This window comes from Taudactylus pleione, unplaced genomic scaffold (assembly GCF_031769625.1).
Source record: "Taudactylus pleione unplaced genomic scaffold, aTauple2 ptg000113l, whole genome shotgun sequence".
Classification (NCBI taxonomy): Eukaryota; Metazoa; Chordata; class Amphibia; order Anura; family Myobatrachidae; genus Taudactylus; species Taudactylus pleione.
The window spans coordinates 6,789,409-6,815,587 of NW_028284515.1; the positions used below are offsets into that span (position 1 = coordinate 6,789,409).

Sequence of the window (26,179 nt, forward strand, 5' to 3'; positions counted from 1 at the left end):
TTTCACTGTGTCTGCGATGCAAATAAATGCAAAATGTAAAGATAACGGTGGTACACTACATCTCTCGGAGCTGCTCAGTTGCGCCGGTCGTTTCTTGCCATATAATGTAAGGTGGTTGAGGACACATCTGGTACAACTCTGTAAACCTAATTTGTACTGAAATGGGTTTTATTTATTTTTCGTTATTACTATTATTTACTATTATGCTTTTAAGGCTGTTAGGCTTTGATGGAAAGGTATGTTTTAGCACACATTTGGGCGAAACTGGTAGAAAACAAGGGAGTGCGTTCCAGAGAAGGTGGGCGGAGAGGGAAAAAAATCTTGAAGGTGGGAGTGAAGCGAGGTAACCAGGGTGGAGTAGATGGGGAAGTCGGAGGAGGAAGAGCAGGGGGGATTGGACATGTCGGAGGAGCAGAGTGATAAAGTGCTTTGTAAGTAAGGCACAGGAGTTTGACTGGATTCTGAGGGGATGGGGAGCAAATGAAGCAGGTTGCAGGTGGAGGGGGGGCACGCAACACAGTAGTTAGGAATGAAACTAGCATTAGCATTCATGATAGATGGAAGTGGGGAAATGCAAGTAAGGGGGAGCCAAGAGATGAGTGCGTGGATATGAATTTTGTTGGCACCAGGGGAGAGAGCCCAATCTTAGAGATTCGGTGGTGGATATGGCAAAAGTTAGAGAAATTTTAAATGTGTATCAAGGATGATACAGGCAACAAAGTTGGGGTATGGCCTGGATGAGTTGTTATCGACAGAGAGAGAGGAGAAGATATGGCCATGGAAGAAGGATCCCTGTCGGTTTTGGAAGTTTAATTTTATAAAATGTTAAACACCCAAGATGAGATAGCAGAGAGGCAGAAAAAGATTCGAGTGAGGACTTAGGGAAAGATGTCAAGGAAGGACAAGTAAATTTGATTGTCATCAGCGTAAATGTGGTATTGGAGATTGAAGAAGCTGTGAGTTTTCTGATGGAGTAGGTTAAAAAGAGAGTAGAGGAGGGTGCTGAAAACGGGTCCTTGGGGGATGCTGACAGGTATAGGAAAGGGTGAGGCGGAGTTAGACAGACATGGGATGGTTTGTGAGATAAGTGGGGGCCAGATTCACGGAGAACAATGGAAGGGGGAGTTGGTAGGAGAAGCAAAGTGATCGACAGTAAAAATGTAGCCGATGGATCTAGATGAGTAATGAGAATTATGACTGCTGACTTTAGCACTGAGCAGGTCATTGGTTACCTTTAGTAAGGGTGATTTCCATGGAGTGGTGGGGACGGAAACCCAAAGAGCTTGCAGGCAAAAGAGAGGAGAGAGAGATGGGGGTGGTAGTCAGAGAGAGTCAGTCAAGTGAGGGTTTCTTAAGTATGGGAGAAGCAAGTGTGTATCTGAGCCAAGAGGGGGCAGTGTCAGGGGAAAGGGTCAGTTTGAATAGATGGACCAGGTGGGAGCAGGCTTCAGGGCAGAGGGAGCAAAGGAGGTGAGAGCTTGTGTTTTGGGTACGACATAAAGAAAAAAAAAATGTGTGTTATTTGTCAGGTGAGACTAGATCTATGTAAAGATAAGTAATGTAATAAATAATACATAGATATGTTTGTTAATCCATTTATTTTAATGTCAGCCGCTGTTACTCTCTTATGCAGCTTTATTCCTTCCTCAGCATGCACACTGATGGATGCCTCTAATCCGCTGGGTTGCCATCTATTTTCACTGGAGAAAGAAAGCAGCCAGTCCGACAGGATGATCTGTCACCACCACAGAGCCCAACTCCCCAAACCAGATGATATTTGTCAAAATGATTATCCTTTTTGGCACTGCTATGATTTATAACCCGTTTCATCAGACTCTAGTGATGCTGAGTGAGTTGCTTTTTTTTTTTCACCAGTGCCCCAATTTTACTCCTTTCCTCCCTTAGTGTTGCCATGACCCCCCCCCCCCTCCCACTATAATAATAAGGAACAATAAAAATCTCCTCTTGTCACGATGGCTGTCTCACCGCATTATTTGCTGCTCTGTGCTGCCAGAACTGTTGCTAGAAGCTCATATTAGATCTTATTCAACTAGAGCAGCTCCACAGAGCCCTTGGCCTGCAATCCCAGCCTGCCACATGCAGTTTGTTACACACCTTTGCTGGTCTATGCTGTGCCGTGCCAGCAAGTATTCTTCCATATCAAATGCAGCCTAAGTTTCTGTGGCAACTCCATTGTCCTCTGGATTTTCGTTTTCTTTCTTTCTTTTTTTTTTTTTTTTGGGGGGGGAGGAGGCATTGTAATAAAAAGTTTTGTTGGTAAGAATACAGTAAAAGACAAAAACTATGCATACCAAACTACTTTTTAATAGCACAGATGCATGGCGTGGGTTTATGCTGTGAAAGAACTTCCACTGCCAGTGTCGGTGTCATTATTGCGCACTCAGCATGTAAAGCACTGAGACCGGGTGATCAAGGCAATTTCCGTACTGGGCTGTCACGTACATGGAGCTACTCAGAAATCTGTTCTGCGGATGAAGTGGATTATTTTGATTATGTAGTATTAGATTATGTTATACCCTGTAACTGACTGCATGTCACATGAGCCCATTTCAACAAAAACAAATGTAGAATTTTCATGGTAAGAACCAATCAGCATTTGCGGTCAGGTTTGTCATGCCTTTCACACTGAGAATAAAATGTGTTATTGGCGGCTGGTTGTTGCGATCAGCATGTTAGAAAAAAGGGGTTTATGATTCTAGTTGCTTTATTAAAGGTGAGCTAATGTCTTGTGTGATGAGCCTTAAGATTATATATAGGTGGTGATGTTTTAATTTACCATTCAGCTGTTATGAATCAGAGGTGCCACTACACCCCTTCTTATGAAACAAATGGTACAGTCTAGAGCGAATTAAATCTCGTATAGTCAGTTTTTGTGCAAGACAAAAGCCATTAAGGCGCTCTTATTTGTCAAGTGCAAAGATAGCTCCTGTATTTTATATATAGTAATTTGTGTTGATCTCTGGTTGCTGGGTTCCTAGCAATCTGGGCACCTTTGATCAACAACAACCCGTACAGGCACTGTACGCACAGAGGGCCTGATTCAGAGCGCTCGCAACCCGGTCGGAGCTGGCTCCGTCGTGCGCATGCGCGAGACCCGGACAGCGACGGGCAATCCGTCGCTCCGGGTCTCACACCAAAGGGGGCGAGCTGTAGATGTTGAGTGACAGCTCACCCCCTTTGGTGGGCGGGCCAGGGGAAAGGCTGCCCAAACAGAGGCGTTCCCATGAGAACGCCTCCCGTTTGGGGGCGGCCCCACTGGCATCACAAGTGATGTCAGTGGAGAGATTCCGGCTCTGTTAGAGCCGAAATCTCTCTGGGGCTTGCGGCCACGAGACCCTACCACAAGGGTCTCGTCGCAAGCCCGATGGTCGCAATGGTCTTGACCATCGCGACCATCATCATGGCCGCTCACTATAGCTGTGGGTGGTCACCCACAGCTATGCGAGCGGCCAGCTGGCCGCAGAAAAAAAAAATAAAATGCCCTGATTCAGAGCAAGCGCTCTTTCAGAGCGTCCGGCTCTGAATCAGGGCCAGAATTCATAATGAACAATGTGCTAAACCAGTTGAACTTTACTGCTGGTCAGGGGAAATCATGCTGCCCGTCAGTACATTACCTGTGGCTCTAGGCTGTAAGGGAGTGGCAACAGTAAGCAATAAAAAGGGTATAATCAACAGCTGCCGCCCAGTGAGCCTGAAGCACCAAGTAATTGTAGGACGCAGATACAGATGCAATATGATTGTGGACTGCTTATTTCATTGCTGCAATTTTGACCTAAGAGGATACTTATAGTATTTGTAATTTTTTAATTTATGTCTCACATTTTTGTTTAGATTTTCACCCCACACGCCCCATTTTCCAACACAATTCTGATTTTATTTTACTATATTTAGGGAGGATTTCAGTTAGCTGCGTTTTTTTAACGCAGGCTAATTGATCCCCTGGGGCGACTCAATGGGCCCTGAAGCACTTATCACCACCACTGCGCAAGCAGTGGAAAAAAAAATTCCCAGATAACCAGGTGGTTAATGGGTGCAGCGACCCTGTTAAACGCACAAAACTGAACTTTTTACGGATACTGGGCCTGATTCAGAGCCGGACGCTCTGAACGAGCGCCGGCTCTGAATCAGGGCGTTTTTTTTTTTGGTGCATCCTCCTGGACGCTCGCATAGCTGTGGGTTACCACCCACACCTTATGCGAGCGTCCATGATGATGGTCGCGATGGTCAAGACCATCGCGACCATCGGGCTTGCGACGAGTCCCTGCGGTAGGGTCTCGGTGACCGCAAGCCCTGGAGTGATTTTGGCTCTATCAGAGCCAAAATCACTCCCACTGACATCACTAGTGTTGTTAGTGGGGCCGGCTCCAGACGGAAGGCGTTACCATGGGAACGCCTCCGTCTGGGCAGCAACGCCCCGGCACGCCCACCAAAGGGGGCGTGCTGTCATTCACCATTGACATCACGCCCCCTTTGGTGCGAGACCCATAGCGACAGCTTGGCTGTTGCTATGCGGGTCTCGCGCATGCGCACGACGGAGCTCCCTCCGTTGTGTGCATGCGCATTAGGGCACCATCGACCCGCTTGCGAGCGTCCTGCGCTCGCGAGCGGGTCAGAATCAGGCCCACTGTGTGTTCTTACCCATTAACCCACGTTAATGCCCGTTAACACGTTGATTTAACGGGTGTTAAAAAAGGTATTGGGTGAAAAAGGGAGCCTAATTGAATAGTCTCAGGCGATAAAGCCCGAGGCTACCGCCTTTTTAACTTGAAAAAAAACTCATTGGGTGTATCTGAATTCCCCACTGTGTGTTTAGGTGTTGATTTGATGTATTGCATCATAATTTCAGTACTTTTTATAATATACATAATAAAAGTTAAGTCTTAAGACCCCCATACACGAACCTATGGATTGGTACGATTTTGCTGCTATATCGTACAGTGTATGGGCATGATAATCGGACAGAGCGCGCTCCCGTGGGGTCGTACATCGCACCTCCAGATCTTTCTGCAGATTCATTTGATCTGGGGATGCGATGTACAATCCTATGCATCACTATGCGGGTGGGGGAGGGAGGTGCTGGCATATCGGGCGGTCGGCCACCCGATCGCACAGTGTGGGGTCCGCCCCATATGTCGTCTGTCGGATCCCCCGTAGCGTTGCAAGGTGCATATCGCACCGTGTATGGGGGCCTTTAAACTTTAGTTAAAAGAGTGCCCCTCCTAGAAGCTGCCGCCTCTTCCCTTTGTTTATAATGCAGGTACAGAAGTGGCCAGGCTGTGCTTACAATGGCTGTCTTTCAGTTCCCGAGGAAAAGCTCTAGATACAGAAGTGTCCAGCTACATTGTGAGATTGTTCTCCAAAAGTGCGCACGCATCGCGCCATGCGATTACCCGCAGAGGCATACGCTACAGTATACTATGGCGCGCACTGCGATTGCATCATGCAATCCTATGGATGGAGGTGCGGGTGCAAACGCAGTGCACGTATCCGCTCGTGGGCGAATGCCATACGTGGCGTGATTTGCTCCGTACGCAGCAACGATGTAGCAGGACACATCTGTTGCATGTAGCACTTTATTTTTACACTGCAATTTAGATTTGAGTTTAAACACATCCCTCCCAAATCAAAATCTCCCTGCACATTTCACATCTGCCCCACCTGCAGGGCAACATGGTTTTACCAATGTGCAAAGTTACTTGCTCTTTTTTTACTTTGCTCCCAACACAAAATCAGCCCCACTGTAGGTAGACATGTGAGAACAAAACCTATATGTATTGTGCAGCTCTATGGAGTGGTTGAGAGCCGCATGGGATCTATCAGTTTAACCACCACTGGAATAAAGCCGCATACACACTACACAATGGGTGTATGCGGCGATATAGTCATTGGCGGGCCCGACTGGGGCGCCAGCATCAGCAAGTGTATACACACATGCTGATGCCGACCAGCGACGGCGGGGGATTAGCATCCAGCAGCATGGAATCGCTCACGATATCCCCAAATTGGGCTGCAAATACAGCCAACTGGGGTTATCGTAAACGACCAGAGGGAGCGCGCATCGCTGGTCGTTTTTCGCATACACACTTGCCGATATTTTGAACGACTGAGCGATAACGTTATCGTTCAAAATATCTGCAAGTTTGTACGTGGCATAAAATACGAAGGCAAGATAATGTTGAGTTTGTATGTTCTCTCTGTGTTTGTGTGGGTTTCCTTCGGGTACTCCAGTTTCCTCCCACAATCCAAAAATCAAACTAGTAGGTTAATTGGAATCAGACAAAAAGAGAAAAAAAATGAACCCTAAAGTATATGTGTGTACTTGTGATAGGGAATATAGATTATAAACTCCAAAGGAGAATAACCAAAGATCCTGGAATGTGCGGCTATATAAATAACCAGTAATAAATACATAATGCAGCACATCGTTCTCATGACCCATTCTAGCAGTATAAATCATTCCTCACATGGCTGGCTGGATGTAACTGTAGGTAAAGTGGATCACCCATGAGTAAAAAGTACAGCTAAGTACACTGCTTAAGAATCTGGCTGTGCCATTTGCCAGCATTAGCAGCTTCTTAGCAAAATAATCTTCACAGAACATAAGACTTCCAGTATGTGTTTGTATATAGCTTTTGGATTTTAGTACATTTTCCAGAGTGTGCATTACATATTAAGCTCCTGTGAATTTAGATAAAGGTCATTAGCATTATGCAAATTCTTTGGTGAATCATATTTCCCACTCATAACTGTGCTGGCAGAAAGAGGACGACTGCCCTGGGTCAGGGACCTATTAAGCAGAGCAGGTTATTCGGTGCGTTCGCACCTCATTAAGCATAGCCTGCAAAATGACCCATTCACATATCACATTATGATTTAGGGAGCAACAACAACAAAAAATTATTTTAAGGACACGTTACTAAAAAAAATCTCACTGAAATTTATAGTGGTTATAGCAAATAATGGGGGAGATGTACGAAGCCCAGAAACGGTATCAGCGCACGTTATGTGCGCTGATACCGCTTCTCCCCGATGTATGATCGGTGGTCTGGGCGGTAAGTGACAAGGGCGCTATGCGCCCCTGTCATTATCGGCGCTGCTATCTACAAGATAGCAGCGCCGAGCGGCAGGGCCATGTATGAACGGTCATAACGCATGACCGGTCGGCCGGCTGTAGCTGTCGGAATAGCTACAGCCTGGCGCTAGCCTATCCCCACAGCAGGGACAGCGCTGTCCCTGCTGCGGCGGCTGCCGGCTCCAAGCGGGGATCTCGCGATACTTGCGAGATCCCGCGCATGATCAGTGGAGCCGGCCGGGAAGAGACACAGCGCATCAGCACTAGGCTGATGCGCTGCTGTCTCTAACGGGTAGTGCCGGAGGGGGGAGTTAACGCTCCCCCTCTCCGGCCGATGAGATGTTCTTACATCTCATCGGTAGCGCTTCCTGCTTCACCTCGGTAAAGAGGCGAAGCAGGAAGCGGTATAGCGGCACGTTAAGTGCCGCTAACATACATCTACCCCAATATACTGTACAGTTTGAATGTGATACAGTTATATTCTTTGTAGTTAATAACATTTGATGGTGAGTATAGAGCAATAGCAAGCATTACTCATACCTCACACCTATCCATCTGACTAGGATTTTGATACACCTGTGTACATATCAGTGAGTGAAATTTTAAATGTGGAGTGGGATGGAGGAAGGGAAGGGGGAGGGGCAGCGTGACCAAAGGGTGGGGTGGCCTCCAGAGGGAGAGCATGCTCCAACATGATGTGCTAGAGCAGGTGTAGCCAACCTCGGTCCTCGTGAGCTACCAACAGTTAACGTTTTCCAGACACTTGTGATTCTGTGAGGAGACCTGCAAAACATGCACCGTTGGTAGCTCTTGAGGACCAGGGTTGGCTACCACTGTCCTAGAGAGACTGTACATTTGTGGGCATGCCAAGGCACAATTTAAACATCCAAACGTTGGGAGGCATGAATTACTTAAAACTTTACTTTATTCCAGTAATACACTAAAATTCACTCATTATAGCTCCTCACACTGCACACTGGGTGTTCTCTCGTCCCAGCATTATACGGAATTGGTCTCCATTTGCTATAACAGCTTCCACGCTTCTTGGAAGCTTTCCACTAGATTTAGGAATATGGCTGTAGGGATTTGCACTAATTTAGCCACTCGAGCATTAGTGACGTTGGGCAGTTATGTTGGGTAATAAGGCCTGGCTCACTGTCGGCATTCCAATTCCTTCCAAAGGTTGAGGTCGGGGCTATGGGCAGGCCAATCAAGTTCAGCCACACCAAACTCTGCAAACAATTTTATTATGCACTGGATCTCCTTGTACGGGTCTATTGTTTTGTTGAAAACGAAAAGGGCCTTCACCAAACTGCTGTCACAAAGCTGGTACCATATTTTCTAGAATGTCAAAGGATCCTGGAATACAGGTTGAGTCTCCCATATCCAAAACGCTTGGGACCAGGGGTATTTTGGATAATGGAATATTCCGTAATTTGGGATATTTGCATATCATAGTGAAATATCTTGGGAATGGGACCCAAATATACACACAGAATGCATTTATGTGTTATATACACCTTATACACACAACCTGCAAGTAATTTTATACAATATTTTCAATAATTTTGTGGCTCAAACAAAGTTTGTGTACATACATGAAATTCAGTTATGTTTCATATACACCCTATACACACAGCCTGAAGGTAATTTTATACAATATTTTTAATAATTTGTGCCTTAGACAAAGTTTGTGTACACTGAACCATCAAAAATCAAAGGTTTCATTATCTCAGTCATGTAAAAAAAAAATCAGTATTTTGGAATATTTGGATATGGGAGACTCAACCTGTATTAGTGGTCTAAATGGAACCATGAACAACAGCCCAAGACCAATAATGATCCTCAACCAGAATTCACAGTTAACCAAGTGAATGCTCCCCAAAGCAGTGTTTCCCATATAGCACACTATCAGCGGTACCAAAAGTGGTCTGGTCCTAAGTAAAATTATTCAAATGATCGGCCTTACAGAGGCAGCACATGGGCATGTACCAGGCTGCACTGCTTATTGAGGGAGATGTACGAAGCCCAGAAACGGTATCAGCGCACGCTATGTGCACTGATACCGCTTCTCCCCGATGTATGATCGGGGGTCTGGGTGGTAAATGACAGGGGCGCTATGCATTATGCAATCTGGGACATACATTATTCAATATGGTGAACGGACTGGAGTAATGATGATTTATAAGCTAAAATTTTGAAAAGCACGTGGCTAATTAACAGGACTATAAAAAATAAAAGTAGAACACAATTTCCCTTTTAACAGATGCTGAAAGGAGAGAGCAGCTGGAGCTACTCGATCAAGGGCTGTTTCTAGGTATTAAGAGTATTAAGATGTGGTTATGCCAAGATAGGAGAATGTAGAAATTGGGGGAGGTGGGAGGGGGGGGGGAATTGTTGCAGAGAGGTGGACATTTTTTGAAAATGAATAGAGTTGAGATTGATATGGACAAAGGAGTCTTGGTGGAAAGATTAAAGTGGTGGGGTAGAACTTGTAGGTGATTAGGTGAAGGTCAGAGAGAGTGTTTAAAAAGTAAAGTCTTAAGAAAACAACATCAAGGCAGTGGCCATCGGGAGGAGTAGAATCGCTCCACTAAGAGAGGCCAAAACAGGAGCTTGGACATATTCTGGAGGCACAACTAGAATGTAATACAGGTATGTTGAAATCATCCATGATGATAGAGGGGATGTCAGTGAATAAGAAATGAGGGAGCCAGACTGAGAAATGTTCAAAGAACTGTTAGGATAGGGCTCGACAAATCCAAGGTCGCCATGGTCTCCAAGATATTAGTCCTGGTGACTAATTTTTGATTAATGAAACCACAAAGCACATTCATCATCAGTGTACTGTTTGGGGATATATTTAGCTGTAGCTGCGATAACTCTGCCTGACCGCAAGGAACCGCTGTAACCGAGCTCCCGCCTTCCTCCAACTCCAATCGTTTAAGTCTATCTCACCAGAAGGGAGGGCTGGAGCTGCTGAAATTATGGTCGAGGGGGGAGCAGAAACAGTCAGAAGTCAGGAATAAACTGCAGGTATATGACTGGGCTAAGGGAAAAGGGGCAGTCAGTAAGATCATGCAATGCCCGGGAATATGCCCCCCTGGTACGGCTAACGCTGTGAGGATCTGCTTGCTTGTATTAGTGATCACTCATTCTATGGGGGGATATGGGAGTAGTAACTGCTTCTAACTGTTATACATGGGGCGTATGGTGTGCTGCTAATGCTCCAAAGTCCAGCCTTGTACAGCGTGTGCTAGCCTCCCATTTGCAGCATCTCCCACTAAGTAATAAGAGCTGGCACATTGCATTTCCCTGGGAAAGTTTGTTGCAGAGTTTCTGTCACTTCTGCCTCGTGCCTGTTGCCATAGCCCTACTTTTTGGGATAATATGCATTTGGGCCCTACTATGTGTCATATTTTCATATGGGGGCAAATATGGACATGTAGCAGAATCGGATGACCATTGAGGGGGCATGTGTAGTGGTCTGATGGCATGTGGGGAGGTTGAGGGGCATTGAAGGGGCATGTGTGGTGGTCTATACAAGTTTTCATATATTTTGGATGCAAGCGATAGTCTGGCTCCTAAACTTTTAAGCTGGCCCCTAGATTTTACAAAAAATTGTCAAGCCCTGTATTAGGATGATCCAGTGCGCTGACAGATCACAGCAACATGCAATTCACAACATGGAATAGGAGTGACGGGACATTTGGCAGGACTGTGAATGCGCAGCTTCTGGGCCTGCATGTGTGTGTGAAGTGGAGACTATGAGGTAAATTTACTAAAGTGAGAGTTTTTAGAAGTGAGTTTTAAAAGTGATGTTGCCCATAGCAACCAACACTTTGTGTGTCATACACATACAATAACAGTGGGTGACAAAAAAAACTGGGTCACGCAGGTTGTGCTCCGACCAATCAGCTAAGGAAAAGGAGGAAACTGTGCTTTTCTCGCTCTCTCCCGCTCCAGGAAACTCTCTGGCCAATCAGCAGAGGACCAGGAGGAGAGTGAGTTTCTCGCTATCCCTTGCTCCAGGATGCTCTCTGGCCAATCAGCAGAGGACCAGGAGGAGAGTGAGTTTCTCGCTATCCCTTGCTCCAGGATGCTTTCTGGCCAATCAGCAGAGGAGGGGAGGATAGTGTGTTCTACCGCACTCCTCCTTGCTCCACTGTATACTGTGAGGGCTTGTCAAAACAAAGTCCCATCTGACCCCTGGCTTCCTGCAGAGAGGAGCAGAGTGCAGGCAGGCAACTGTAGCAGTGCAGACGTCTCAGCATCATCTTACTGCCGACCCGCCGTCGCGCCTACAGAACGGCCGCTCAACAGGTCAGTGCAGACATCAAAACTGGGAGGGCATTTGAATTGCCCGCCCAGCTAAGATGTCAATCACTGGCAGTCCCTGCAGCATGTGTAAGTACACACAGACCGATGTACTGATGTATCTGTAGATATATATCGTCCTTCTGCTATGCTGCAGAGCAGATGTGATATGTCTGAACAACGTCGTTCACAGACTTATCCTGGGTACACACTGGCCGGCCCGCTCCTGATATATCGCCCAGTGTGTACCAAGTTTAAGATGAAATGAAGAGGAAAGTTGTCCTAAGGTAAGTAAACTACAACTGTTAAAGAGAATTGAGGGGGAGGGTTGTTTAGTATGTAAAGAAACTCTGGCAGTGTGTGCTTTTGGTACAATTAAGCTTTATTTACATTTAAATACCTTACTCTAAACAGTTCACTGAAAACGTACATTAATTTTCTTCGATATACAAAACCCTTCTAATTTCAGACTGGATAACATCGCCCCAGGAAGTATGCTTTTCCCATTGAAAACTGGTTGTGATAATATACATTATGTGGCACTTAACCTCATGTATGAAACCCCTATTTTTCTGCTAAGCAGTGAGCTAGTTCCTTTTACAGCTATCTGTTAATACACAGTCTTGTTTTATTACCCTTTATGCTCCCAATTTAAACTGCTGTGCGTTGTGCTTGCACTATACAAATACATGTTAACAACAACAATAAAAATGTGCTACCTATACTGGTAGGGGCGATGCGGGTAATAACCCTACGATCAGGATGTCGAATGCCAAAATCTCGGCGCCGGAATCCCGATCACAGAGAGAACACCGGCGCTGGAATCCCGACAATGGGGCATATTCAATTAGCCGTGAAAAGTCCCGTCCTTTTTGCCTGCTGGACTTTCCGCCTACATTGCGTGTTTTTGAGAGAACACTTTCCGTGCACACGCAACTTTTCGCCCTATTCAATTCCAAAAGGACGCGAAAACGCGTCCCAGCGAAACTCAAACAGGCGAAAAGTGCTGTCAGATTTGGGGAAATCAGCCTGACACCCCCCAAAAGATGCACTGACATTGGGGATCACTATAGGTACCCTCGAATAGGCCTCCTGAAGGTATTTGGGGTGCTTAAATGCTCTCAATAGCTGCTATTTAGCGTCTTTGCACAAGTGGTGAAGAATGGCATTTAGCAGGGTTTTTTGGCAAAAATAAGTTGTCCCAGCAAATTTGGGGTATATGAAAATGGGTGCAAGCATGGTTAAAAATCGCTAAAGTGAGGTTTTAAAAAACGTTAAAAATGCACCTTCAGCAATCACCTGCAATCAAAAAACACCCGAGGCAAACTTGGGGGACCTCCTGGATTCTATTTCGCTAGGTTTTAAGTTTGTCCCCCAACTTTGGACTTTTTTGCCCCCAAAACAGAAGTACTTTTTTGGGATGATCTAAAGTATATTTTGAAACTTTTTTTGATGCAGTTTACCTTTGGGGGGCTGTCCCAAGGCTGCAGGGGTGTTCCCCCAACTTTGCACCCCAAACCCCCAATTCTGCACTTTTTTCCGCCTGCATTCAGAGTCGAATCTTTTCCGCTGGTTACGGGGCGCAGACTTTTCGCACCGGTGAAAAGTCTTTGGAGTTGAATATGGCGATAAGTTCTCACCTGGCGAAATTACGTCAATGGCTTATCACGGCTAACTGAATACATGACTAGGGATGCCGATGTCGGAATCCCTGCAGCCGGGATCCCTATCGTAAGGAGGAGATTGGGGCAAGGTAAGTGTCAGGGTTAGACACCCCAGTGGGATTTAGGGTTAGGCTGCGGGAGGGGGGAGGTTAGGGTTAGTCTCCAGACAGGGGGGGTTAGGTTCAGGCACTACCGGGGGGAGGTTAGGTTCAGGCACTAATGGGGGAGGGGTAGAGTTAGGCAGTTGCCGGGAGAGAGTTAGTATGAGGGTACAAAAAAGGAGGGTTAGGGTTAAGGGGTAAATAGGACAGCAGAACAGTACTCACTGTTCCCCTGTCGGGATTACAAGCATCAGGATGTCGCTGTCAAATAGACCCATGCGGTCATGGATCTAATATCTACGGCTATTTGTCACTAATAAATCAAGCTTGTATTATATTTATTAGTGATAAAATGAAGGCAGACAATTGGATCTCTGGTGACTCCTAAATAGAGATGAGCAGTTCGGTTTTGGCTCGGATCTTCACGCCAAGTTCTGACCTCAGAATGAGGCAAAACGTCACCTTTCACGTACATCTCAGTACAGATGTCTGTGAAAGTTTGGCCTCGTTCTGAGGTTCGAACTTAGCGTGAAGATCCGAGCCAAAACCGAAGATACAACGAACGATGCACTTGAGCATACACACTGCACGATGTACACCATCAGATATTAAGATGCGATTAACGATGCACATGAACGCGCGTTTGAGCGTACACATTATGCGATGTGGACGATATGGGGACACAAAAGTTGAAGGAAGGTTCAATGCCTATAAAAAGCTTATGAAGCAGCTTAGAAATCGGAGCAACTTTATTTTTCTGCATTAATCCTTTTGCTCATGGAAATAACATCAACGCATCCAATGCACAATTGCATGCTAATCGGGTTTAACACCTTTAAATGCCTTGAATTATTGTCTTCTCTTGCCCACTTGGAACTTTGTTTATTGATTTTTTTTTTTTTTTTTAAAAAGGTATTGCTTCATTTTCTGGTTCCTTTCTGTACTTTCCAGCCAAGAATTTATATCCTTAGGCAATTTTGTTAATTTCTATTGCCCTTTATATGGTTTATGAAGAAGAGTGTGTCCAAAGCAAAATATACAATAGGACTTTACATGGTGGAAAATCACAGACAGCAAAGCAATGAACATATCAGAAGTTGTAGGATGGTATTCTGAAAGAGGATATACCATTTAAATAGTTAACGACTAGGGTGCGGGTGGTCTATGCTTTTACCATAGATCAGAGAGCAGATGGTGCGTGAAAGAAGAAAAAACAGTTACAAAAGCAGTGGATTCCTATACATAGAAACAAGTGGTAACCGGAATGTAGTGGCCCTTGTCTAATTTTAGTGCGACACACCCGCCCTGTGGTCAGAGGGGCTGAAAGAGAAAAGTCAGAGATTTTTCCGAAGACAAATAGTAAATTGCTAGTGTAACATGCTGTACCTCATATTCAGATTCCAGGGAAACCTCCTCTCCATCTTTATTTTTCAGCATTTCAGCTAGGGATGGGTCTGCCTGTAATTTAATCAGAAATACCATTAGTATTTAGAAAGCTACATTTTATGTGGTTTAAACAGAATCAAAACATGCTGGTTATAAATAAAATACAATCATCAGGAATCTTGAACCTCAGTTCTAACCAAACAAAACGTAAAAACTCACAACTATACAAAGAATTAAGATTCCAGGTGCCTTCCACAATAGAGATAGAACAAATATGCAGAGGATGGCGGCACTCACAAAAAATGGAATGTACAAACGGGTCAGGAGACCTACTTCGTATCGCAACGTTTCAGTATATTTCAACTTTCATCAGGGGTGTAAAAATTTCAAACCAAGTGCTTACCTATATAGACTGACTATCACCCCATGTGCTGATGCTGCTTTCAGTCCGGGCGGTGTCTGATGCCATGACCGCGCATGTTGCAGCGGGCGTGATGTCAGCAGCCTGGAGCCCGTTGCTATAGAAACCTATACACAAGTGCAACAATTACCCCAAAGGGGATACAAAGAATACAAAACAAACAACCAATATATACAAGTAACAAGTACTACGTATACCTAATGCAGTTTTGTATAACAATCGTCACCAATAGGAAACAACATACTGACGTGATCATGTAAGCAACAAAATCAAGTAAGCTTGTTCGTACGACTAAACATCCTGATTCACTATCAAGAAACTCTATACAAAGAAAAAGCGTGAAAACACTTCCTCAGAACTACACTATAGAAATGGACTCTCTCAAACAAAAGAGACACACAATTAGGGGATGTTTATAGAAAACAAGTGAGAGGCAAATTCTCATTAAGACCATAAGATTGTACACAATTTAATATATCAGCTCGTAAAAGGGCATTCGATCTACCAGCCCCCCCCATTGATATTTTCCGGGATGAGATCGATCATATTGTAGCTTATGTTCTCTAAAGTGCCTAGTGACAGGTTGCTCGCTGCACTTCCCCTCTATTGCTGCTCTGATTGAAGAGTGATGGTTTGCCATCTGCTCACGGAACTGGTTCATAGTTTTGCCTACATGTAAGAGTCCCGCAACTTCAGGGTTGAGCGTAATATGGAAGGATGGTATGTCGCTGGCTGTGTGTCATGGAGGGAAATCGAGGGGTTTAAATATGCGACAGTATAACATGCTCCTCCATCCTGGCAATCACTGAGCTGGTGGAGCAGGGGCTCTTCCCGCCTTTTCCAAAAAGAGTGTTTTTTTTTTTTCTTTTTATCTTTTATTAGTAATAAAAAACTAAGGACCATATATTAACTGTCCATTAATGTCTGAAACGGGGCACGCTAATTCAGCATACCGTCCTCCTTCCATATTACGCTCAGTCCTGAAGTTGCCCAGGCAGTATAACTATGCATAACTTGTAAGTGACTGATTCTAGAATCAATCACGTCCATTTTCTACCATACTTGCCTACTTTCTGGGCTTTCCTTTCAGGTGATCCTCGATGGAATGTCAAAAGGGCGAGCACAGGAGGTCAGACAGTGACATTTGCACCACTAGGGCCCCGACCATTTCAGTAGGAAAAAGGGCTGGATTTGGAAATGTGGCCTTCTCTCCTAGGAATCTGAAAACGCCAAGGCTCAGGAGTCTTCTGTACGCGATTCAATTGTTTTATCGCACCTGTTCTCTCGTCTAAAGTGACGGAAGATCAGGGGGCGAATATTCAAATGTTTTTGGGTGCCCATGCCTTTTTGAACATGTTACGCCCAAATAGACCGGGTTTAGCTGCGTAAAATCACTTAAGTCCTGGTCATCATGACTAAACAGCAGTTTGGGGTGCCCAAAACCAGGACATTTTGCACATTTAGAAAACCAGCTTTAGGCAGCTCTTTTGCACCCAGCAAAGGTAGTAAATCTGGCCTCCGTGGATGTCCGCAGTAAATCTGGTCTCCGTGGATGTCCGCAGTAAATCTGGCCGTGGACGTACGGCAGTAAATCTTGCCTCCGTGGACGTACGGCAGTAAATCTGGCCTCCGTGGACGTACGGCAGTAAATCTGGCCTCCGTGGACGTACGGCAGTAAATCTGGCCTCCGTGGACGTACGGCAGTAAATCTGGCCTCCGTGGACGTACGGCAGTAAATTTGGCCTCCGTGGACGTACGGCAGTAAATCTGGCCTCCGTGGACGTACGGCAGTAAATCTGGCCTCCGTGGACGTACGGCAGTAAATCTGGCCTCCGTGGATGTCCGGCAGTAAATCTGGCCTCCGTGGATGTCCGCATATGCTGGCACTGTGCCCCCGACACAGATTTAGGCCCAGAATGCGGAATTGAACAAGGAACAGTCTTGAACATTTCTCTACTGGATAGTGAAAGTTTAAAGCCAAAAGAGCTCGATGTATGAATGGAAGAAAGAAAAATGAATTTAAGTGAAAGGTAAGGAACAAGACTCATCTTTCCTCTGCGGAGAGTTGGGGTAAAATTGAAGTGTTTTTGCGGAGTGAAAAGGTCTATGCCCCCCATCAACCCTGTATCTCATTGTTTGGCAGAATGAAATCTTTTTGTTGCACAGTTCATAATCTCTTTTTGGAAGGAACCTCTTGGCTTTGCCCATCTCCTGCTGGCTGGTCACACCCATGTTTTGTCTGAAACCAAAGTACTCTAGCGCAATTCATGGGACACATCACTATTTGGCGCAATTCATGGAACACATCGCTACAGAGAGGATCACTGCTCCTAGGACATGTTGTGCTTTATAAATCAGGCTCTGTGAATATTGTATGGAAAAAAACCTACTCATCTTTCTTTGTACTTTTACCTTCTCTAACTACTTACTGCAACGGCTGGAGAAAGAGCATGCATTACCCTACAAAAAGAAGGAAGAGACATCATACAATGGGCCGCAGTTTACAAGTAGTGCATGGCATTCTGTGTATTTCGATGGATTCAACTAGTGTCTGGCAGTTTAATTCAGAAAACATGTAAAGGTCAGTTGCCTCACATGTCACATTATCTAATGGGCACAGATCGTCTTATCTCCAAGCAGTTGTTTAGATATATATATATTTTTAAGGCAGTTGAAAAGGAACGGCAATAATGGTAAGGACATCTGGCAGGCTGTTGTTCCAAAGCAAAAACTTGAGGTTAAGTGCTGGAATGGGAAACATTCAACAATAATCTTGTACATGTAAAGTATATCATATAACCTTTCCCAGTAAGTTTTTAAACAGCTAGTAGCATTCACAAATATGTATTAAAAAATAAAAAGTTTTAAAAATGTGGTAGGAACCAGTTTTCTTGCTCTCTGCCAAACCGGAGTGATATCAGATAGCAGCAGACTGGCTATTGTCTCCGAAAAACAATAACTTAAGATTATTATAGAGTTAATGGTGCTTTTCATAATGGTGTAGTTCAGGGCTTGACAAATGTTTCTAATATCTAGGAGCCAGACTCCCCCTTCCCCCTTGGCATTACTTAGCACCTACACCCCGGGCAACCAACCCCCATGGCCACACCACTAACGAAATATCCCAGGTAAACCACCCTTCTACAGCCACATTACTGAGCAGCTATCCCCCCTCTCCAGGCATCCAACCCCCAGAAAGACCACCCATCCGCAGCCAAAAAACCCCTGGCAAGCAAAGCCGCCGCCGGCAGTGGCCGAACTAGAGAGTGGTTGGCCCAGGTGCAAGAATATGCTTTGGGCACCCCTATGCAGTGCTCCCAGTAGTGGTCCGCCTATGCAGTGCCCCCAGTAATAGTCCCTAGTAGCACCCCCCCCTTATACAGTGCCCCACTAGCGGCCACCATCCCTATGCAGTGCCCCCATTAGTGGTCCCCATATACAGTTCCCCAGAAGTGGTCCCCCCTATGGATTTCCCCCAGTAGTTGTCCCCCCAGTAGTAGTCCCCACTATGAATTGCCCCTAGTAGCAGCCCCCCCATACAGTGTCCCCAGTAGCAGCCACCCCCCCTACGCAGTGCCCCCTGTAGCCACCCCCCTCCCTCTATGCAGTGCCCCTTACACACACACACAAAAAAAAAACCCACAAAACTTACCTGATCCCGACTCCTGCTGATGTCCGCTCCTCCCAGCCCGCTCTGCACTATGGGAGAACTGTAATGATGTTTCCCATCACTCGCTGTGAGGTAAGCCAGAAGGCAGAGCTCATGAGTGAGCTCCAGCCAGCTCACTCAGTGGACGCAGCAGCCAATGAGAGTCTGTCTGACTCTCATCGGCTGCTATAACAAACATATAGCCGTCGCTGGCAGCTGTGTTTGTTACTGTGTAGTGTGGACCGCCTTTTGCTCACGGTCTGCACTACACTAGCAGCGGCAGGGGGTTGCTGCAAATCTGGTCGCCAGACAGCCAAATCTGGTCATCATGGCAACCTGGCCCCCGGGTTTTGTTGAGCCCTGGTGTAGTTGATATAATGGTGTAAATTTACTTGGGCCTGATTTATTGTTGGATGTCCACCTCACAAGCGTAAAATACCACTTGATTTTAAAGGCTTAAAGTTCAGCGCAAGTTATACTTGCTAGCCCCTAAAGCTGGGGAGGTGCTCCAGAGTTGGATTGGGTGTTTCTATGCTCAAACATAGACTTCAATGCGGTATGTAGTCAGGAAGCCGACCACCGGCTTCCCGACTGTGAAATCCTGGCATGGTTTAGAGTGCGGGGAGGGTGGGGGTTAGGTTTAGGCCCTCCTCTGGGTGAGGTATCGGTTAGGCACCCCTAAAGTAGCGTTAGGGGGGGGGGGGAAGAGGGTTAGAACTTACCTCAGTTGGGATTTTCTGCTTTCTGCCTTCCGGCGTTGGTATTACATCCACCAGGCTTAAGTCCGGCGGTATGTCATACCGATTCCCTTCAATGCATTTGTTTTGAGCTCAAAGTAGAAGTCGCACAATTTTTTGTATACCTGTAAAGATTAGGGGCCTGTTCGGAGTTGCACGCAGTGCTGATATTCATGAAAATGGGCAATGTTTTTTATCTGCACACGTCTCAGTAGATAAAAAGTTGCACAGCGCATGCTTCCCACTGCGTGTACACACAGAGGCGCAGTTGCAATTGAGACACACGGTCCAAGAAATGTATTGGGTTTTCCTGGGTGGTGATAATATATACAGTTATAGTGCCTGGGTGCTGACTGCAGAGGCATGAAGATGTACGGTCTCATGTAGTGTTCATTCTAGCACCCTGCATCTGTCACAACCCGTGCAGTTCCTCTTTCCTGTCTGGGGTGTCGCTGTTTGCTCTGGTGCTTCTTGGAACAACTTATTGATTTTAATAACTAACCCTTTCAAAAAGAAACAAGAAATTAATGTTAAATTGTGGGTTTATATGTTCCATACTACATAATGTATTTCCTGGAATGCAGGCTTGTTACTTACAGGTTTCTAACAAAAATAAAATAGAATGACTACTGTGAATCTGCGCTCTCTTACTCAGTTATTGCATAATTTTCTTACACGCTGCAATAAACAGGAGACCTTTCAAAACGATGAGATCCTTTACACCGATCCCATATAAGTGTGCAGTGACGGAACACAAGGATTATTGGAACAGAGTAGAAATGATTGACACTAATATTAGGCTCCACAATCAGTTACCGCTGCAACTCGGGAAACTAAATATTTGCACAATTAGCAAAACTGAGCATATTTTGATTGCCAGATGGTCTCCATTTAATGTTCATTAGCTGAACTGATAGATGTCAAAAAGCTGGAACCTCCTGCTCTGAGACGAGATTAGTACTTGAAAAGTCATAAAAGCAAATAGCAGCCCCACTCACACACTTCCCCTGTGGATATCCCCCCGCCGCCTCCCACAGCAGCAAATGCTCCCTCTCGCTCTTCAATTTTGCGATTTCAGATGTTACCTAAATCACTGTTTGGCAGTACAGAACACCGACTGTGATCCAATTATGAGTTTCACAATCCCATATAGATACGAGGCACTAGATGATTTCATTAAATCAAATAGAGTTTCCAGATTAAACATCAGGCCTCTTAAGAATAGTATTAACGACTAGCGCTCAGGGTTACCGAGAGCAGACAGCGCTGTGGTAACACGGAGCGCTACTGAAAACCTTTGTTTCTTACAAAAGACTCCTGTGTTGTGTCTTTGTATATATGCATCATTTTATTACTGTAATACAGTTTAAAGCTTAACAGCATTCAATGAGCAACAGACAAGAGTTAATTGCAAGTAGGAAAATTAGCCATCATACCATCATGTTTTGCCATAAAATAGACTGCAAATATAAAATGCCAGAAAAAATGCACAAATGTGTTTATAAGGTTGTTGATCGCGATTTTACTCGGGAGGTTAACGGAAATCACCTAAGCTTCCCCGGTGTATTCGCTTACAGACAACATAATGCAACAGAGCAAGCGGAATTTGAAAAAAACGCTACCATTCCGCTCCAGAACGCAGGTGTATATGAGTAATTGAAAGAATGGTTTCCATCTGCATGCATTGTCCTAGAAACATTAGCACAAACACAAAAAAGTGACACCAGTGGGTATGAATCCTAATAAAGATCTAGCTATGAAGTATGCCAATTATTCAATCCCTGGCTGGAACAGAAACAGAAATGTGTACTTTCTATTTTTTTTTTTTGTTATAACGTAATTATCACTTGTATTGAATTTGTTTTTATTTAATTTAGGCTACAACTCTGTAGCAGTGCAGACCATTGGGAGCAACTGATGTTGTGTTATATGCGAATGTTAATGTTATGGCATGTTTTGTGACCATGAAAGGGCTCTGTATACCAGCTGTTTATTACTGTATTTAAAAAAAATATTTAAACAAAAATATATTAAAATTAACAAAAATTAGTATATGCTAGATATTAATATCATTAATAATAAACAACAATATAAATCTGTACACATCTCAATACATAATTTCCATGGACTGAAGAAGTGCGAGACTGGTTATATAATACAACGACAACTGCACATTGTCCTTACAAGTCAGTCTAGTGGGAGGAATCATATCACATGCCAATAACAAAGGAGGTCAATCTCGGCTTCATAAGGCCAAAATATAGTTGGCTCATAGCCATCTCAAGAGCTTTACCGGACTGTGCACCAGTGTTAACAAGCTGTGCCCTTGTATGTATTACAAGTGTGATGATTGCCAGTACCCCTAACACATGGACCAGTTATTCTTTCAATAGTAAAACATGATGTCTGCCTGACCTTGCTCAAATCCATACTACTTCTAATCAGAAAAAACATCTCCAGCTCACAGGAGGATACTTGGGCAACAGGTTTGTTTTTTTATTTGATTGTGATTCCTTAAATAAATTGTATTGTGTATTTATTACCTATTACACAACTCCTTTCTTCTTTTTACTTTAATAACAAATGGGGCTATCCACCGTCATAACATTTAAGATCAAGTAAAGCCATTATTTTAAATTAGCATATATCGAACGGTATACATTCAATATTGCACTAGGGGAAGGGTTAGGTTTAGGGTGCGGGAGGTTAGGTTTAGGCACTGGGGGTAGGATAGGTTTAGGCACAGAGAAGGGAGGGTCAGGGTTAGTGTAGGGAGAGGGGGAATGTTAGGACACCGACCGACAGGTGTCGGTATCCTAACCCTGTCGGGATGCCGACGTTGGGATTTTGAACGCCGCGATCCCGAACGCTGGCCTCACGTACCCACCACTTGGTATACATTCAATCGCCCAGCAGATATGATTCCGGCGGTCAGAATGCCATGCCGGAATCCCGACAGCTGTCAGAATTCTGGTGTCGGCATCCCGACCGCTGGAATCCCGACGGTAAGTAGCGGGGTTGGGGGGAGGCTGAAGTTAAGTTTAGGCACTAGGGGGGGGGGGTTAGGTTTAAGCACGAGAAGGGAGGGTTAGGGTAGGGAGAGGGGGAGGCTTAGGATACCGACCGACAGGTGTTGGTATCTTAACCCTGTCGGGATTCCGGCGTCAGGATTTTGAACACCGGGATTCACAAATGCCAGCATCTTGTACCCAAGTTGAAGAATATATTTAGAGTTTTTACTTAACTAAGCATATGTGACATGCCCTCTTCAACTTTTCTGCAGCTGGTTACCATCTTAGGAAGAAGTCACTTCTCTAGCAGAGCAGACACAGCGTGACTGACAGCTTGGCAGACGTGCTCCTCAGAAAGTCACTGTTGGCAGCTGAGAGTACTGTTACAGCAACTAAAATGTCAGCAATTTGACCTGCATCAAATCCCATTTTGACACTGTCCTAAACATGTAGTTGGGACTGAAGAAATATAACGGAGCTAGGAACGGATAGGTTATATATATTTTTTACCTTTGCTTTTATATCTGAAGAAGTTTTCAAATTGAAATTAGTAGTCCTCAATTTAATTGGACTTCTACATGACCCTCCATAACTTTTACTAACTATAACACTCTAGGCCTTGGGGCCATACTTGCTATGCTTTCTTTCATATGTTCTACTCCCAAGGCTTTCTTCTTGGGCCCTGTGTGCTTATAGGGCCTGATTCAGTACGGATCGCAACTGCCACTGCAATAGCGATTACGCACACAGGGGTCTATTTACTAAGCAGTGTTAGGAGATAGAGTGAAAAGTGATAAGGTGCCAGCCAATCAGCTCCCAACTGTAATTTTTCAAACACAGCCTGTGAGATGGCAGTTATGAGCGGATTGGCTGGCACCTTATCACTTTTCACTCTCTGAGCCGTATTCAATATGAGCCGAGCCGCGATACATTTCGCAGCCCGGACTTTCTGCCTACTTCGCCTGTTTGGCAGGCTGAAAAGTATCCCGCGCGTGTACGCTTTACCCCGTATTCAATATGAAAGTACGCGAAATGGCACCCGGTGAAACAGAAACAGGCGGAAAGTGCTGTCAGATTTGGGGAAATCAGTCTGACACATGGTAGTTCACTATGGTACCCCCCGATTTGGCTTGCTGAAGGTATTTGTTTGTTTGCATGCGCAGTACACAACAATCGGCCATTTGCGGACGTAAATCGCAGTTACCATTCTTGCTGAATCAGGGCCATTATACTTTATATCTGCATTGTTTTCTGGATTTTGTGCAAAGTTTACGGTCATTAATAAATAGTAAAGAATTTAAAAAAAAAGACAAATACTGTATATTCAGGACCGCACCAAAACATAATAAATGACAGAAACTGCAAAAAAAGAAAAAAAAAAAAAAACAGAAAAACAAGATGAATAAGTTAATAGAAGTTGCACACTAGCCAATAGAAAACAGTTATCTGAAGGTCGACATTCCCTTTCAAATTAACACTTTAGGAAGACTTCGATCCAAAGTTATTATGACTAATATTGATCACATTAGTAGTTGCGTTTGTATGGGGCAGCGTTTTGATTGCAATCCTCTTAGTGTACCACCAATCGGCCATTTTTTCCTAGTTACACACATGTAAATAGTTTAAGTGGCTGAAACTATTTCTCAGGGAAATCATCAAAATGTGATCTATAACCATAAACAGAAACAGTAATTTATAAAGCATGAACAGGAAAAGGATACTTCTATTACAAAGCAAAGGCTAATCAAGAATGCCAAATGAGCATAATAGACAGCTAAAGCTCCATCTCGCATCTTCAGAATGCGATCCTAAACGGGACGTAAGACAGAATAAAAGCTGAAATGGCAAAGCACAAGTTAGCGCTGCTTCCAGAGCAAAACAGACAGCCTGTTCCACTGCTCAACTTCAAGGTGATGCTAGATAGAGAAACTTCTCCCTCACAAACTAGGGAACTAAGGAGTGAAACAGAATGCATCATGGATATTTCCCACCTCGTTTATTACAGGTATATTTCTTAGCGCAGTAATACACAGATTTTGTTATATATTAATGGGTTTTATTTGCTCCTAATGCTAGTGGGAAAATGGTGTTTTATGCGCTACAGTTAACTGTAATTACATTTGAAGCAAAGGACATATTATTATACTGACAATGGTTGGATCTACGTTTTAATAAAGAGTTGTAAGCTCCACGGGTAAGTGAGCCATTTTCCCATACTTGTTTTATGAGCCACAGAACTGACCTCAGTTATTTTATTTTTCTTAAGTGTTTTTCTTAATAGTGCTGTAAAGTGCGATAGACATGACTGCATTGAACCGGCAGCGCTAGGCAGTACGTTTTCAGGTTTTGGTGGCGCAGTTTGGGATTTTGACAGTGGTCATTTGTCAGAGTAGCATGTTTTAGCTGGAGTGAATGAGTGATATATAGTGAACCTTGCAAAAGCGAGAACCAAGGATGTTAATGATCGCCCAACCTCATCACTACAAGGCAGAGCTGCAGGGCGCCGTGAGGTATAGATCGATAGCATAGTAAAACAGCAGAGAGCTTTATAACTCATGAACAGTGCATGCTTCAGGGCTCTTAAGTGCAGACTAGCAGTATTTAGACTCATACAACTGATGCCATGCTATACAAAGCATTATAGGCCTGAAGCAAATGGATCATCATGTGCACATTAGCATGAAACCCTGGGATCATTGCAGAAAAAACATTGGGCAATGTGTCCGTCCAAAAGATGGGGTTGATAGGACGAGTTAAAGTTTAACCACACCCAACGCATCCAAGGTTTGATTAAATAACAGGCGCTGTTACAATGAAGCAAAGAGTGATAATAAACAAAGACGTTACTGGTGTTGCGGCCCGGCGGAGGTAGACGGAGTCGCAGTCTAGGCATCTTATTAGCTCGCCCAACGCTGCTAACTCTAGTAGAAGAATATAAATAAATCAAAGCTTTAAGGACTGCATGAGCAGTCCCCAGTTATAAAGGTGCGTCTGAATCCTGCCGCACCAAATAAAAAACGACGTGCCTGTGGCTGGGGGCAGGGTATATATGGGAGAGGACCGAGGCATTCTGGAAGCGGAAGCTTTTGACTGTTTGGTGCCTGGATCACTCATGGTATCCCTGTGGACCCTATGGAACCCGAAGAAGAAAATAAAAACTGCAAAACAACTGCACATTTACTGTATGTAAAAGAAAGTGCAATTTACCTGGTGGTGTATAGGGCTGTGATCTGTAATTTAACTAAGGGGGCCTATCCATTACACGATTTTTTGAACGATACGTCCAAAACCAGAAGGTTTTGGTCAGATCGTTCAAAAAGTTGTCTTAATGGATAGGCTGCAAACGTCCTGCGCCACGCACTCCCACGAATGACAAAAGAAGTCTTTTCCTGAAAACAAACACTTGGGGGTGTAAATGTAATAGGGTCAGAGTTTTTATTGTGAGACTTGTGAGTTCGGGGCTATTACATTATGCGAGCTTTCCCCTATGTAAACTCGGACCTTGCAATGCGACTTGCATTACAAGCTCCGAGTTATACAAAAGCCTTCACAGATCTCTGTGTGTAAAAAAAAAATACTAAACCATAAAAATATAATACGCAGCCCCGGGGCTCTGTTGAGCCTGTCCTGGTTCATAAAATACAGTGGAATAATGAGTAGAGTTGCCTTGTATGTTAAGAACCAGCACCAGGCCCTGTTGAGCCTGTCCTGTTTCTTAAGATACAGGGGGAAAAAAATGTTTAGGCTTCTCCTGCATTTTATGAACCAGCACCAGGCTCTGTTGAGCTGGTCCTGGTTGT

At 44.6% G+C, this 26,179-nt stretch overlaps 1 protein-coding gene across 2 annotated transcripts in view; it reads right to left on the bottom strand.

Moving 5' to 3' along the window:
• COX16 (cytochrome c oxidase assembly factor COX16) overlaps positions 1 to 26,179 on the bottom strand; it is a 98,966-nt gene that overhangs the window by 50,362 nt on the left and 22,425 nt on the right. The window contains exons 3-4 of one of the 2 annotated variants that reach the window (XR_015878313.1): positions 14,965 to 15,089; positions 14,562 to 14,633 (exon numbers count right to left, since the gene is read on the bottom strand). Coding sequence is in view for 1 of the 2 variants with exons in the window: in XM_088471302.1 (XP_088327428.1) it covers positions 14,562 to 14,633 (72 nt within the window). In the remaining variant the exon portion in view is untranslated. The remainder of the gene's footprint in view (positions 1 to 14,561; positions 14,634 to 14,964; positions 15,090 to 26,179) is intronic. The other variant, XM_088471302.1, reaches the window with a different exon arrangement.